At 35.1% G+C, this 16,215-nt stretch overlaps 1 protein-coding gene across 1 annotated transcript in view; it reads left to right on the top strand.

Moving 5' to 3' along the window:
• LOC129037898 (protein eyes shut homolog) overlaps positions 1 to 16,215 on the top strand; it is a 518,317-nt gene that overhangs the window by 243,689 nt on the left and 258,413 nt on the right. The window contains exon 6 of the mRNA XM_063666297.1: positions 2,643 to 2,863. Within this exon, the coding sequence (XP_063522367.1) occupies positions 2,643 to 2,863 (221 nt within the window). The remainder of the gene's footprint in view (positions 1 to 2,642; positions 2,864 to 16,215) is intronic.

The raw sequence follows: 16,215 nt of genomic DNA, 5'->3' as shown, positions 1-16,215 counted from the left end.
CACTGAAAAAACAGCAAGCTATTCCAAAGCTGGAGGAAATATGTAGCTGTGTTGGAATTATCTGGAGAAAGCATGTTAGTTTCCAATGTGGTGGCTAAAGGATTTCCAAAGACAATTTAGCTGCTATGAAATATTTATCTTATTTGCCGTCTTTAGAACTAACTCCCATGTAAGATGTGGCCCTGATGTATTGATCAAATAAATGTAGATCAACAGCCTAATTTTACAGAGTCTCCTTATTCTACTAATTTTCTATAAATGGTTTGGTTGCCTTTAAGATAGTCTGACTTCTTTTTTTTGTTTTTTAACTTTTATTTTATGTTTAGGGGCACATGTGAAGGTTTGTTACATGGGTACATCATGTCATGATGTTTTGTTGTACAGATTATTTCATCACCTGGGAATTAAGCCCAGCACCCAATAGTTATTTTTTCTGCTCCCCTACCTCCTCCTACCGTTTACCCTCAAGTAGACCCCAGTGTCTGTTGTTTCCTTCTTTGTGTTCATAAGTTCCCATCATTTAGCTCCCACTTGTAAGTGAGAATCATGCAGCATTTGGTTTTCTGTTCCTGCATTAGTTTGCTGAGGATAATGGCCTCCAGCTCCATCCATGTGTCCACAAAAGACATGATCTTATTTTTTTTATGGCTACATATTATTCCATCCATGGTGTACATATACCACATTTTCTTTATCCAATCTGTCACTGCTGGGCATTTAGGATGATTCCATATCTTTGCTATTATGAATAGTGCTGAAATGAACATTCAGGTGCATGTGCCTTTATGGTAGAATGACTTATATTCCTCTGGGTATATATCCAGTAATGGGATTGCTGGGCCAAATCGTAGTTTTGCTTTTAGCTCTTTGAGGAATCACCATACTGCTTTCCACAATGGCTAAACTAATTTACATTCCCACCAACAGTGTATAAGTGTTCCTTTTTCTCCACAACCTAGCCAGCGTCTGTTATTTTTTTACTTTTTAATAGTAACCCTTCTGACTGATGTGAGATGGTATCTCATTGCGATTTTGATTTGCATTTCTCTAATGATCAGTGATGTTGAGCCTTTTTTCATATGCTTCTTGGCTGCATGTATATCTTCTTTTGAAAACTGTCTGTTCATGTCCTTTGCCCACTTTCAAATGGGGTTGTTTTTCTCTTGTAAATTTGTATACATTCCTTATAGATGCTAGATATTAGACCTTTGTAAGATGCATAGTTTGCAAAAATTTTCTGCCATTATTTAATTTGTCTATTTACTCTGCTGACAATTTCTTTTGCTGTGCAGAAGTTCTTAAGTTTAATTAGATCCCACTAGTCAATTTTGGCTTTTGTTGCAATTGCTTTTGGTGTCTTTGTCATGAAATCTTTGCCTATTCCTATGTCCAGGATGGTATTGCCTAGATTGTCTTCCAGGGTTTTTATAGTTTTGGGTTTTACATTTAAGTCTTTAATCCATCTTGTGCTGCTTTTTGTATATGGTGTAAGAAGGGGACCAGCTTCAATCTTCTGCATATGGCTAGCCAGTAATCCCAATAAGATGATGTGATTTCTTTGTGTCTTCTCAAAGCAAGAGTCTCTTCTTGATCCGATTTTGGAATAAAAGGTGAACTAAGGAAGTGAATACTACCCAAGCAAAATTCTACTTCTCATGCATATTTATGTTCAAATTTGGGAGAAAGGAAACGGTAACATTTTCAACATTCCAAGCCCGTTTGCAAGCACCGTACATTTTGCTCATATTTTAGGATATTTATAATATATTATGATTACATTAGTTTGTCAGTGTTGCCATAGCAAATTACCACAAACTGGGTGGTTAAACCACAGAAATGTCTTACAGTTCTTACAGCTCTGGAAACTAGAAACTAAAAGAACTGTAGGCTTCTTTCCATATGATGACTTGAGAAAGATAATGCCTCTTAACTCATTTTTGGTAACGTGTTGGCAATATTTGATGTTCCTTAGCCCATAGATGCATCACCCTGATCTCTGCCTTTTTGTTCACGTAGCAATATTCCTGTGTGCCAGTCGGTCTGTATCCAAGCTTCTTTATAAAAGTCCTAAAAAGACTATTGTCCTTATAAAAGTCCTTATAAATGTCCAAAAGGTCCTATTGGATTATAGGTTTGCCTTATTCCAGTATTGACCTCACCTTAATGAATTACATCTGCAATGACTCTATTTTTAAATAAAGTCACATTCTGAGGTACTAGGGGTTAGAACTTCAATATATGAATTTGGAGGGAACACAATTCAACCCCTAACAACAATTAGTTAACATGGCTTTATTTTCTTTTTTAGTTATTATTTGGTAATGTTTACACTAAAATGCAAACACATCAGCTCAAAAAAACATTTCAAAGTAATCAATCAGCAAGTTTTGCTGAGTGTCTATTTTTCTGCTAAATATTATTAAATACTGTTAGAGCTAAAAAAGAGATGTAAAAAAGGACCATTTTCTAAAACAATCTATCTCCCCACCTAGTAGAAGTGACGAAACTAGCCAACAATAGCAACTTCTTTTACACAGAAAAACACATTAAAACACATCCAATTACAGAACCGAACATCCTACATCTTTTCCTCATAATCTGACAACAACCTATAATATTTTTTGTTGTTACTTTTTCTACAGGCATATTTTGAATCAATGTTCCTTGGCCATATTCCTGCAAATGTTCAAATTCATAAGAAATCAGGCCCTGTTTATGGGTTCAGGGGCTGCATTCTAGACCTTCAAGTAAACAACAAAGAATTCTTCATCATCGATGAAGCACAACATGGAAAGAATATTGAGAACTGCCATGTCCCTTGGTGTGCTCATCATCTGTGCCGCAACAATGGCACCTGCATCAGGTCAGTACTAGTCTCCTGATTCCCAACCTACGTCACATGACTCCAAATTCTTAAAACAATAAAAGCCAGCAGTATTGTCCTCTGAGAGATGAAAATGACAAGTCCAGAATTCTCAAGTTTTTCTATGCATCACTTAAATGATGCACACATGTGGGAAATTCTTGTTTGTCCAAAGAAATGTATATATTGTAGCTCAAGTGACAAGAGAGTCTCAGACTCTGACAGTAACTAGGTAACTAGACCTGGTTTTGGCAATTTCAAATGAATCCACGTTTTTATCTAGGTGTTCCAGCTTCTTGTAAATATGAATGAGAGGCTATTATTCATTGGTGATGGTTTTGATATATTTATTAATTTTTATACTTGTTTTTTATTCATCTGCCAAAAAAGAATCTGCTTAGGTTGCTAAGATTAGAGGTGAAGAAAAAATTACCTATATCTGTTTTCTCTTTTTATTTGCAATCCTATATCCTTTTTCCTTCTTGAAGCAGATTTATCATGCTTATAAACTTAAGAAGATTTTAATTAAAATTACTTTCTGCTCCACTTAAATGTCTTAACTGAATCAACCCTGAGGGAGTCTCATTTGAACAGTGTAAAACATATTCCCAATTTTCTTCAGTCATCTGAGAATTCTTTATTTTGGGACTACAAATAATGACAGAATGGAAGCTGAAACAGATACAACTTACAATAATTCAAGTCAAGGAAAAATTGACCAAATTGCATTTTAATTAATTAACCTCAGTATTTTCAAGAGGCAAGCTATCAAGCAGTCAGTAATGACTCCATAAAAATAAACATCTCTATACACAGTGTAGAAAAGAGAGAAATTTTATCAAAAAAGCAGGATTTAAAAATGGTAGACAAAAACAAGCTCTGATAGTGATCACTAGAATAGAAAATAAAAAAAGAGAGAGAGAGAAAGAACCAAATCGCAAAGACAAGAAACAGAGGACTGGACAGATATGATAAAGTCAACGTGATATATTTACCAATCTCAGAATGACAGTAATAAATTTGGGAAAAAAAAAAGGCATGGTTAGTGGAAAAGTCAGAGAGAGTTTCTTAGAGTGTCTAGAAATTTGGATTCCGATTCACTGTGTGAGTATCTGACTTACACAGTGAATTTATACACATTTATACATTGGTATAATAACAGCAACATAGACCTACTCAACATAAGTACAACGGATACAGATTTAAAGAATTAAATGAGAGTAAATCTGGGGGCTGAGAGTGAAGATATCTCCTTGACTATCATCACTTTCCTCAAGGCTTTACTCAATCATTATTTTGCTTTATAATGGACCCACTAATACCAATTGTTTTTCAAAATCTAATAATGCAAAAATAATTTAGCAAGGCAACCTTCAGACCCTGCAGAAGAACCTGCAATTCTGTCAAATTAAGCAAAATAGAAATGGGAAAAAACCTTCTCTACTGACTTTGTTAATGTCTGAAATATTTGTGTTATTCAACCTAAGTAAATATTTTCCATGAGGCTTTATTACTGATGAAATTACAGAACTGACAAGAATTGTGTTTTCTCCCTCCCTATATGTGGTGAACATACTCTACTATGGCCCTGCAATCCCCCTCCTGTTATTGTTCATGCCTTTGTGTGATCCTCCCTCCTTGACTGTGGGTGAAACCTGTGACTTGCTTTTAACCAACAGTCTATCCAATAAACTAAGGTGATGAGACGTCACTTCCAGGATTAGACTACATAGAAGTGTAAGCTGTATGTTACAAACAGATTATCTCTTTTGCTGCCTTTGAGGAAGCAAACAGCAGTTTGGGGAAGGCCCACATGACAAGACACTGAGGCAGCCTCCAGCCAACAAGAAGCAGAGTTGAGGGTGTCCCCTGGCTGACAACCAGCAAATATTGAATCCCTCATTCTTACAACTGCAAAGAATTGAATTTTACCAACAACCACATGAGCTTGAAAATGGGCCCTTTCCCCAGTCAAGCCTTAAGATGAGACCCCCCAATACCTTTACTGCAATGTGAGATTCTTATGCAGAAAATCCAGTGAATCCATGCCCAAACTTGGCTCATGGAAATTGTGAGTTAACTGTTAGTATGTTCTTTTAAGGTGCTAAGTTGGTGTTAATACTCTTATTCAGGAATAGAAAACTAACACAATTTCATTTCCTGGAAAAGTGTCTAACATTACCAACTCAGAGAAATAGGTAAGGATAAGGTTTATTTTAGGACATTAACTTTCTAATATTTTGTAAGCCAAGTACGTGTTAAATAAAGTAAACCTCTTATCTGTATGAATTAAAGAACATCACATTAATTCCAATCTCAGTTATTTAATATGTATTTGAAAATAACAATAAAGATAATCTTCCTAACAGGATATATATATAAGCAGTCCTGGATTTATTTATACTTTATATATTGATTCTCTTAGACTCATTCCAACAAACATTGCCTGAGAGCCAACTAAGAGCCAAGGTATTTGTAAATCAAAGATGTATATTCAAGACACACAAAGAGTTTCTATTCTAGCGTGAAAGCTCTATCAGCTCTTCAGGACTTAAGGTAAATTTTCCCACAAAAAATGTATCAGTCAGTCTTCATCACATACATTATCTCACCCTCCATACTCATTTCTAAATCTCTCAACCTCTCAACCACAACTCCAGAGAAATCTACTGGAAGGTCAACTGATTTGGTATGCACTGTTTAAAGACTTCCAGATCTCTATGTCCCTTTATATTGCTAGCCACATGGAGATGTAACAGTTGTGTATCATTAAGTATAACACTTCTTCACATCTTATTAACAACATGCTTTCTGTTTTGATTGCCGGTGCTCAGCTCCTGTAAACTACTACTTACGTCGTTGCATACAGGACATGCTGCTCCATAGCAGCTATGACTTGTATTCCCGCAATCCCCTTGTGTACTCCAACACACTATACACTGGAGTTGGCCAGTTCCAGAACAACAATTTTTTTTAATTCTTGAAAGGATCCTAAGAAGAGATGCCTGTAGTATATCAGAAGTTTAATATAAGAAAACAGAGAGCTATAGGACCATGGAGGAGATTATCAGAATAAGAATGCTGTCTTTTGCTCTTCCCACCAATACCCAACCTTACAGCTAGCACTCCAGCAGTTTGTGCAGTAATCCAAAAAGGAGAACCAGAAAATGTACTGAAGGAGAACATAGACTCCCAATGAGCCCATAAGCAGTTTCAGCTCATTAAGAACAACACGGTTCAAAGAGGTAGGACACAGAGGGCCATCACCATGACCAACTCTCTCCCTCAACAGATGCATATTCACACTTGGCATACACGGAGCAGTGTAGAGTCTTCCAACAAAGAAATTTAAAGAAACCTTGTGCTACTGAGTGAGCCTCATTCTGATTCTGACAAAATGGATCTGAACTGACTTCATGATTTTGGTAACTCTCTTCCTATCTATGTTGTTAGCCGAAGCCAAAGGTTCTCTTTCTTTCTGCTGGCATATCATAAAGTGGATTTCTCCAAAATCTTCTAAACTCTCTTCCAGTCCTTCTCACCCTTTGGCTCTATTTTTTTCCCTCAGTCCATGCCATCTGACCTTATCTCACTCCTGAGCCCATCTAGGCAGAGTTCTAAACTTCCCTTCTCTTTCCTCCTATTTTCTTAAAAGAGGAAATTGGATGCAAGACAACTTTCAAAATAGCAGATCAATTTCAATAAGATGTGTTAATATTCAGCCTTTCTGGATTCAGGGAGGATAGACAAGATGGCCTGATGAAATTCCTTATAGGCTTACAAGTTATATTACTTTATTTTCAAAGTAATAGACTGTTTATGTTCAGAATAAAAGAGTGATTATTACAGAGACAGGAAGAAAGCCCTTTTACCTCTCTGCTTGCTTCTCTCAAAATACACAGATACTGATGATTTAATACTGTAGCATGTATGCATAAAGTTTTTACTTTGAAATGCACTTAACAATTTCTCATCACAGTTTAATTGTTCTAGGCCAGGACTCTAATTGAAAGGTTGGGGAATGCTTCCTAATGGAGTATATGAGAACCTTAAGAAAGAGAGATTTTCAACACACACACACACACACACTCTTGAGCATTCTAATCTGTACCTCCTGAAAATGTATGCCTATTTTCCCCAATAAGTAAAGAATAATAGTGTTATAGTATGAGATAACCCCTAAAGAAATTGGCTCTCTACACAAGAGTCGGGTAGTGAATGAACAGAGTTTCAGTGCCATAGAGTTAGACCTTAGGGTTCACAAAATGAAATGCTGTTACAATGGATATTTGTAAGCAAAATCACCACTAATTTTTGTACCTTGGTTGATCTAATTTACTGCTGTAAAGTGTTGTTCCTACACTGTCTGTGAATGTAATCTGCTTACAAGAAGACAAATTTCATGTTGAAAAGTATTAAGGAAAGTAACACTTCAGCAGCTTTACTGAGCAAATGTCATTCTGCTTTGAGTACCATCACATGTTTCTGGACAGTGTCCAATCTTTTTTCATTTTGTTATAAATCTGTACTAGAATTTTCAAACCCCTGTGGTTGTTCATTTCAGAGAAGTCCAAATTGCATGTAGTGAAATTCAGTTTAGAAAGTGATACAGAAGGCTTATTCTGAGTATCCAAATCCCTATGGACTTAAAACAAGCTGTTTCCAAAAGGGCACAGGAAGGTTAGTAAATTAAACAGATAATATTGAAATCACTTTCCCCTTTCTGAGTCATATGTTTTTAAATAAGTTAAACAGTAATTAAAAGGAGCATCAGGTTTGGGAATACACCCTATACAACCGTGACACTAGAAACTTACATCACTGACATTACAGTAAATAATTATTGAGACACTAATTTTAAATTTATTCTTAATTTTACCAGGAGCTAAGCACATATAAATGTATTTTATCATGCACTGAAAGTCAATAATTTCCACATCTCAATGAATCTGCTTTCTATGCTTCTAGCTGTTCTCATAGCTTTTATTCATCATTAACCAGTGCTGTCCTCCATGTTCCAAGGCAGAGGCTAGCAAACATTTTCTGTAATGGGCCAGATAGCAAATATCACACTTTGTATTGCAATAACTTAACTGTCCTATTGTAGCAGGAATGCAGCCACTGACAAAATGTAAACAAATGAATATGACTGTGTTGTGTTCCAATAAAACTTTATTTACCAAAATAGGTGGCTGGCAGGATTTGGTGAAAGGGCTGTCATTTGCAGACCACTACACTAGGGCAACAAATGGGTAAATTAGTGTTATTCAACTAATTGAGCTAGACTAAGGAAATCAACCCCAATTCATATTAATAATTTTTCCATATTAAGCAAGCTTCAAACAGGGTATGTATTTGTTTAGCATTCAGAAATTATCATTATTCTCAGTATCCCATGTGAACAGAGGTGAGTTTCTTTCCTTTATTCTTTACTTTCAATCCATCTTTCCCTATTATCTCATTTTATAGACTTTTTTTAACATTGGTAGAAAGAAGGCAGTTTTTTTGTGATTACTGAGGTTTTCAGTTTCCAACTCATTTAGCACTTCAAAATGAGGTAGGAGTCATAAATTGAATTTGAAATTGCAATAGTAAGAACTGTTACACAGTATAAAGACAGGATATCAGATCTTAGCTTTTCCATTTGTTCTGTAATAAGTTGCAACCCCTCACAAAATTTTTGCTTGTCTTCATTGTCATTTCACAATGTCATGTTGCTAGGAATCACCTGCTGAGATCTTTTAGTTTTTACTCTATATCTAACCCAGATTACCCCTAATCTAGCTCAGCAGTCTACCCTATTCTTCTAAATACCACAGGAAAAGAGAGCCTATTTCAGATCAATTTCTTACCACACATTTAGACTAATGACATTTTCAAATATTTAACCCTTCCTCTTAACTGCTACACTTGCTGTCTGTAGTCTACATCCTTGAAATTGTACATAGGATTTAAGTGTCCCTTGTACTAGAAGACTATTTTGATACTTAGTTAGATTATTCTCAACTGTAAAAGTTTACCAGTGAACCTCCAAACATCTCCCACTGTAGGCAGCCCTTGTTGCTAGAGAAACAGGCGGCGGGAAATGCTATCCAGGTTTTCGGTAAGAACTTAGAAGCATAATGATTTCATAGTTTTCGCTATCTTTCTCATTATGTTAATTAATTGAGTATTTAAGGTATTTTCTACATAATTCATTCACTAAAATCAGTCTCTAGGGTGTGAGTATCAAAAGAATGTTTTCTTCTGTCATTGATGGTATACATACTCTGTTGGTCTCCACTTTATTTTCCCTTACTGGAATATCCTGCAGGTTCCAGAGCCTTCTAGGTATGTTCACATATTAAATCATCTAGTTCAGACTACACCAATTAAAAACTTCTGCCTCATATCCAATTTAGTGGTCATCAGCCCTATGCCAGGTTGGACAAACCTCAAGTTCAAGAATTCAGAGTGGGGAAGGAATGTAATGCATTCTTGATTTCCTTCTATCCCTCTTCTTTTTCTAGTTTCTCCAGGTTTGGGTCTGGCTTGGGACAGGAGGTATTTGACTGAAAATTATAGAAAGGTTTTCTTATGAACTGGTGCCATTATGGTTCTGTATTGATTTTGTACTCCCTGACACACTAACTCAGTTCTGGATCTCTTGTCAGATACATGCAGGAGTCCTCACAAAGCCTTGCTCCAAGGGCCACTCCATGGTTGCCTGAGGGGGGAATGTTCTCTGGTTTGTTTCTTTCCACCCAGTCCTTCACAGCTCCTTACCTGCTGACATCCCCTCACCCAGTAGCAGAGCTGGCTTACCTCGAAGCTAATGAAGCTTAAGAGGCCCTCAACCTAGCACATGTCTTTCTGGGACTGGGAGTTGCTAGGAATTGCAATAATTTCTCACAATTTCCTTTGGGAAGGGAAAACAAGTTGTGATCAGGAAGCATCTCCATGTAAGCTCTAGTGTTTGATAGCATAATAGGGTAAATATATTAGTTATTGATAAATTATTAGTTATCAATAATTTATTGCATGTTTCAAAATAGCTAAAAGATAAGATTTGGAATGTTCTTGACACAAAGAAATTATAAATGTTTGAAGTGATGGCTATTCCAATTATGCTAATTTGATAATCACACATTGTATGCCTGTATCAAAATATCACATGTATCCAATAAATATGTAAAATTTTTATTATACATAATCTGTATTATATATAGATTACTGCATATGTACAGTAATATATAGTAATATTTAGCCCTTTACACAATTATTACGTATCCATTTTTAAAACTATAGTACAATAGGAGGCTAACTTGAGTAATAATAAAACTCTGGTCTCCTGAAAAAAAAACAAAAACTGTAGTACAATTAAAAAGAGAGTTCAGAGAAAGAGACCTGAATCTCCAAATATTAATGTAATTTGCTGTTATTTATTTTCTTATTCTAAATAAATAATCACTTTTATGTATAATTTTTCATTTGAATCTGAAAATTTTTTTGGTTATAAAAGATCAGAAAATTATATGAGCTTCAGGCCCCACAAAATCTAAACTCCCCTCTACAATTCTCTAAGACAGGATTCTGGCAAGATAATTCAAACTCAGTGTCAAAGTTTAATTTTCAAAAAGTTATAAACATGATTTTTATACAATTGTATAAACCACATACCAAAGATTCATTTAGCTCCTATACAAAGCAACCAGCATGAAGGTAAAGTTGGTTCAAAAAGAATTCAAGAGACTGAGCTTTTACAGGCACTGAAAGGATGCTAAAATGAAATCGCAAGGTTTAGAGACAAAACTAGTTAATATTCCATAGGGCAATAAAATGTAATTTTGTGATGTTTTCTACCAGTCTGTATTCATTTGCGTCTCCATCAAACCACAGCCTACAAATGAGCATGTAACTTCACAGAGTCCTGGTCTAATTAACAGTATTAATAGTGCTAATGCACTTCATAACAATGTTTCAGTCAACAACACACCAAATAGATGATGGTGGTCTCACAGGATTGTAATGGAGTTGAAAAGTTCCTGCTTTCTGGTGATGTTGTGGCTATTGTAACATCATAGCACAATTACTTTTGTTTTTATAAATTTAGTGTAGACTAAGTGCATGGTATTTATAAAGTCTACGACAATATACAGTAGTATTTTAGCCCTTTACATTTGGTCACCACTCACTCACTGATTCACCCAGGGCAACCTCCAGTCCTGTAAGCTCCTTTCATAAGTGCCCTATATAGGTGTACCATTTTTCTTTTCTTTTATACTGTATTTTTACACATCTTTTATACATTTAGATACACAAATACCACTGTGTTACAATTGCTTACAGTATTCAGAACATGTTTTGGTACTACATGCTGTACAGATCTGTATTATAGCTCAGGAGCAATAGACCATACTGTATAGCCTAGGTGGATAGTAAGCTATGCCATCTAGGTTTGTATAAGTACATTCTATGATGCTTGCACAATGATGAGATCGCCTAATGAGGCATTTCTCACGAGTGTTATTGAGTGACATATAACTGTAAACAGTGAGCCAAATAAAAGTTCACCTTCTAGAGAATTATATAATCCTTAAGCAGGCCCATTAGACAATGTTCTGGTATGATATTAAAAGAACACACAACTCTCCTTTTGTATTATTACTAAGTTTTGAACCTTTTCTGAACACCAGACACTTTTTGCATTACCAGAAGATAGGAGTTCCAGCGGCTTCACTGTAACCCTCTGCTGTCCTTAATGTTTAACAAGAAAAGGTCGTGATAAGCAAAAAAGTACTTATGCAAATATACACATGCTATTAGAAAAGAAGAAAAGGAGAAACAGGCCTCTTTTAGGTCACTGTTACTTAAACAAAAAGTAATGCATCACAACAAAACATTCTGGTAATTGTTTTCTGTTTTTTTTTTCTAGAACATCCATGTTTAGAAATTATTTTGATCTAAATCTGTCTGATTAAAATAGGATATGTGTCCTTCATACCATCAATCTGTCCCTTCTTTTATACTACAAGTGTTGTAGAGCCTCTTTTGTGTTAAGCAGTGTAATGATCATGGGATTCATAAAGATAAATAAGACATGGAAATCTTTTCCACATATTATTTTGTGTATGATAATCTCAAGTTTGTAAAACATTAAGGCATGCAGAACAAATTGTGTTTTTCCATTTATACACATAAAGTGCAAGCTTAGGTTAAAACAGCCTAGGATTCACAATTTCTATTGTTTATCTTTTTTTTTTTGTCTCATTTCTTTCCCCCATTCTACAAGTGCCAGGTCTTGTGAAAATGGATTGATGTGAGGTCATTTATTCTTGCTTGGAGAGTGTGACTGAAGCTGTAGGGTTTCTAGTTGCTTATAAAAGTGGATCACATATTTGGAGAGCGTAACTCTTACCAATGTAATTGTCTCCAGCTCTTGGTAAAGTACAAATGCAGTTTAAGTTGATTTTCTAACCACTTTTATTACTGCCATCCTTGAGTGTAGCAACAAGGGCTGGGCATTTGTTTTCACAGGGCAGAAAGCGTTTATTGATAGATCTTCAGCAAATCGGTGTTGTATTAAAGTCATGATTACAAATACAATTGTATTTTCATAGGAACAAATAAGATTAAATGTGAAGAAATTGTGTTCCTTACACCAAATTTGAAAAGCCTTGAAGAGTTAAAATTTCAAGGTTTGACCAATGGAAAAGACCACTATCAAATTACACTCATATTTTTTATATCATATTTATGCAGCAAGGTCAAACAAGTAGGGGGAAAAAAATCTCATCTTCAATTTTCTCTACCCTTAGGTAATAATACATGGAGAACTCATTTACCCTGATTGATCTTCCTGGGCATAAGAGACTTCTCTGGCTTAAATCCCATCTGAAAACTATCTTTTCTCTCCTTTCTTAACAGAATGCTAATAGTATCTCTCCCTCACTCTCTTCTTCAAAGAACAAGCACTCTAAATATGACCTGCTAATATGTTTTTTTGACTGTTTTGCTTTCCTTCAAAAACTATTTGTTAATGGTTTTTTTTAGTAGGAAAAGATGTGTTAAAGCCTGTTTATTTTGTAAATAGAAGCATTTATTTTTGTTTTACCACTTACAGATTGAATTCATGCACCAAAAAAATGCATAAAGATGGTAAATTGTGTTAACCACTATGATTTTTACATATAATTAAACATGCCACTGTTAAAACTGTGTGAAAAGCTTGACAAAATGAAAACAGAGCAAAGTTAAACATGGAACAAAATGTGAGATATTCAGAATCCTTTGGCTTTGGGTTTACAAAATTCTTAAAAAACAAGTTTAAGTGATTAATTTAGAAAGAAAACAGACCAATCCTTTTGGTTGAGTAGTAAACAAAGTTCACAAGCCTTACATTTTCTTCCTGGTCCATTTGCTGGTAGATCTTGTACCTTAAGAAAACTGCTTAACCTTTTATTCTAGAAAAATAAAGTAAAAATTGTTCCCACCTGCCTACCTAAACCTCGGGTGATTTGAAGCCAAAACTTAACACTTGGTAAAGACTTGAGAGTATATAAACTACACGAGAAAACACTGGAAAATAAATCTGGGTATTGGTTACTGACAGTAAAATGCAGTCATGGCTTTAAGGAAGTACTGTCCAGATACTACCACCTCTAACTGCCATTGACCTAATAATTACCAAGTGTTGTCTGTGCTGGGATATGCATAGTTGCATTGTTCTCATATGAATTTATCTTAAAATGATGTTACTACTTAAAATATCTTTATAATATAGTTTTAAATTTTTGTTTCAAAAATGATAAAATGGAGTATAAATGAATTAAGATATTGGTTCAAATCAGCACTAATAATAAAGACAGGATAAATTCCAATTTTTTAGACTTTAATTCAATGCTCTCTATCCTAGGATCTGAAATGTAAATCAAGCATTTGTTTCATCACAAATAATAAAGTTTAGTTCTCTTCTTGTAAATTTGTTTAAGTTCCTTGTAGATTCTGGGCAAAAAGAAGACATTTATGCAGCCAACAAACATATGAAAAAAAGCTCATCATAACGGGTCATTGGAGAAATGCAAATCAAAACCACAATGAGATACCATCTCATGCCAGTTAGAATGCCGATCATTAAAATGTCAGGAAACAACAGATACTGTAGAGGATGTGGAGAAATAGGAATGCTTTTACACTGTTGGTGGAAGTGTAAATTACTTCAACCATTGTGGAAGACAGTGTGGTGATTCCTCAAGAATCTAGAACGAGAAATACCATTTGACCCAGCAATCCTATTACTGGGTATATACCCAAAGGATTATAATTCATGCTACTATAAAGACACATGCACGTGTATGTTTATTGCAGCACTATTCACAATAGGAAAGACTTGGAACCAACCCAAATACCCATCAATGATAGACTGGATAAAGAAAATGTGGCACATATACACCATGGAATACTATGTACCCATAAAAAAGGATGAGTTCATGTCCTTTGCAGGGACATGGATGAAGCTGGAAACCATCATTCTCTAAACTAACGCGGAACAGAAAACCAAAGACCACATGTTCTCACTCGTAAGTGGGAGTTGAACAATGAGAACACATGAACACAGGGAGAGGAACAGCACACACCGGGGCCTGTCAGGGGGTTAGGGCCAAGGGAGGGATTGCATTAAGAGAAATACCTAATGTAGATGACGGGTTGATGGGTGCAGCAAACCACCATGGCACATGTACACCTATGTAATAAAACTGCACGTTCTGCACATGTATCCAGGAACTTAAAGTATAATAATTTAAAAAAAGGTTAGTTATCTAAACTGAATGATTTAGTAACTATTTTTAGCAGTGGGACTTACACATAAGGACTAGGCTACATAAAAAAAATTATAGCTTCATCATTTTAGATTACTCTAACAGTCAAGAGGTCTGTGTTTTGCCCTTCCTCTTAAGTATGCCACTAACCATTTCTGAACCTCACTTTCATCATTTGTGTAGAGGGGGAATTAAACTAGACTGGAATTTTCAAAGCTATTTTTCAAGTACAGTAATAAGCATTCCTTGGGGAAAAAAAGGCAGGTAAGGAGAAATTTCTCTAAGACAAATTCGTAAAATGTCACATGTTCCTTTCTCCCTCTTGGAGTTTCAAAGGAAATCCTCTAAAAAAAGAACCCATTCAACTCTGCTTAGAAGTAACTAAACTAATTTCATCGAGAAAAATAAAGTATTTTTCCAGGAATACCTATTAACTATTAACATCACATAAAACATCCTCTTTCTCAGAAATAGAGTGAAGAAATGCTATAACAAATGATATAAACAAGGCCCAACAAGTGAAATTTGTTTCTACTTTTAGAAGACTTCTATAGTGGAAGACTGTACAGCAACAATTGGGAAAGTCTTTGAGTTTAGTATGTTTCAATAACAAGAATCCTTTCTTCATATCTCACCTAACTTACAATGTGCTTTAAGATATGTGATTTTGTCTTTTCAGTCTGAGATTAATAGAATTTATGACAAATGCAGTTGAAATGCAACAAAATTGGAAGAAAATCATGCCTAAAATACTTGAGTTCAGTCTTGAGGTAGGACATCATCTGGCTGTTAGACCTATGTGGTGGGATTGTGCCTGAATAGCCACCTGACTAATTTGTTTCCCCTTTTCTCTCTCACAAATTCTCTGGGCTTTTTTATTTCCTTCTCTAGTCTACTCAGCCACTTAGAAACACACATTAAAGCCTCAAAAATGTTCTAGACCTAAATGTGAGCCACAAATATTTATATGCATGATTGCAGAGTGACATTTTCTTCTCCCATGGAGAAAACTGAAGATTACCAAGACCTGTCTAATCCTAAATATTTAAGAATCTTAGACTACTTCCAGTGCTATTTTCTATAATCTAGAAGTATATAATCTAATTGAAGTATTAAGAGAATGCATGCTGAATTAAATATATTGAGGATTATTTTCCTGTTTTATACTCTGTCATTGTATGTATTAAACATCTATTACCATGCATATAGAGGGCTACTGGAAAATCTTTTAACATGTTAGTCAGATGAAATAAAAACCCCGAAAATGCTAGGATGGAGCAAATCACACTGACAGGTAAATCATCCTTAAGTTGAAATAGACAGAAGAGATTACTTAGATGTCCTACAGTGCAGTTCTCCATTGCTGGGCTTGACTATCTATTGCCTGTTCTACTTTATAACTTTGTAAGGATGGAGGTTAACTTATAGATTTTTGTCCAGTAGAAATGAGAATAACTTGTTTCGAACAATAAGTACCCTAAATGTTACAATTTATGGTCCTGTTGGACATTAACCATTTTTATATCCAACCCAGCAATCTTAATATTGCTTCTC

This window comes from Pongo pygmaeus, chromosome 5 (assembly GCF_028885625.2).
Source record: "Pongo pygmaeus isolate AG05252 chromosome 5, NHGRI_mPonPyg2-v2.0_pri, whole genome shotgun sequence".
Taxonomy (NCBI): Eukaryota; Metazoa; Chordata; class Mammalia; order Primates; family Hominidae; genus Pongo; species Pongo pygmaeus.
This window is presented reverse-complemented; position numbering and strand designations above follow the sequence as displayed.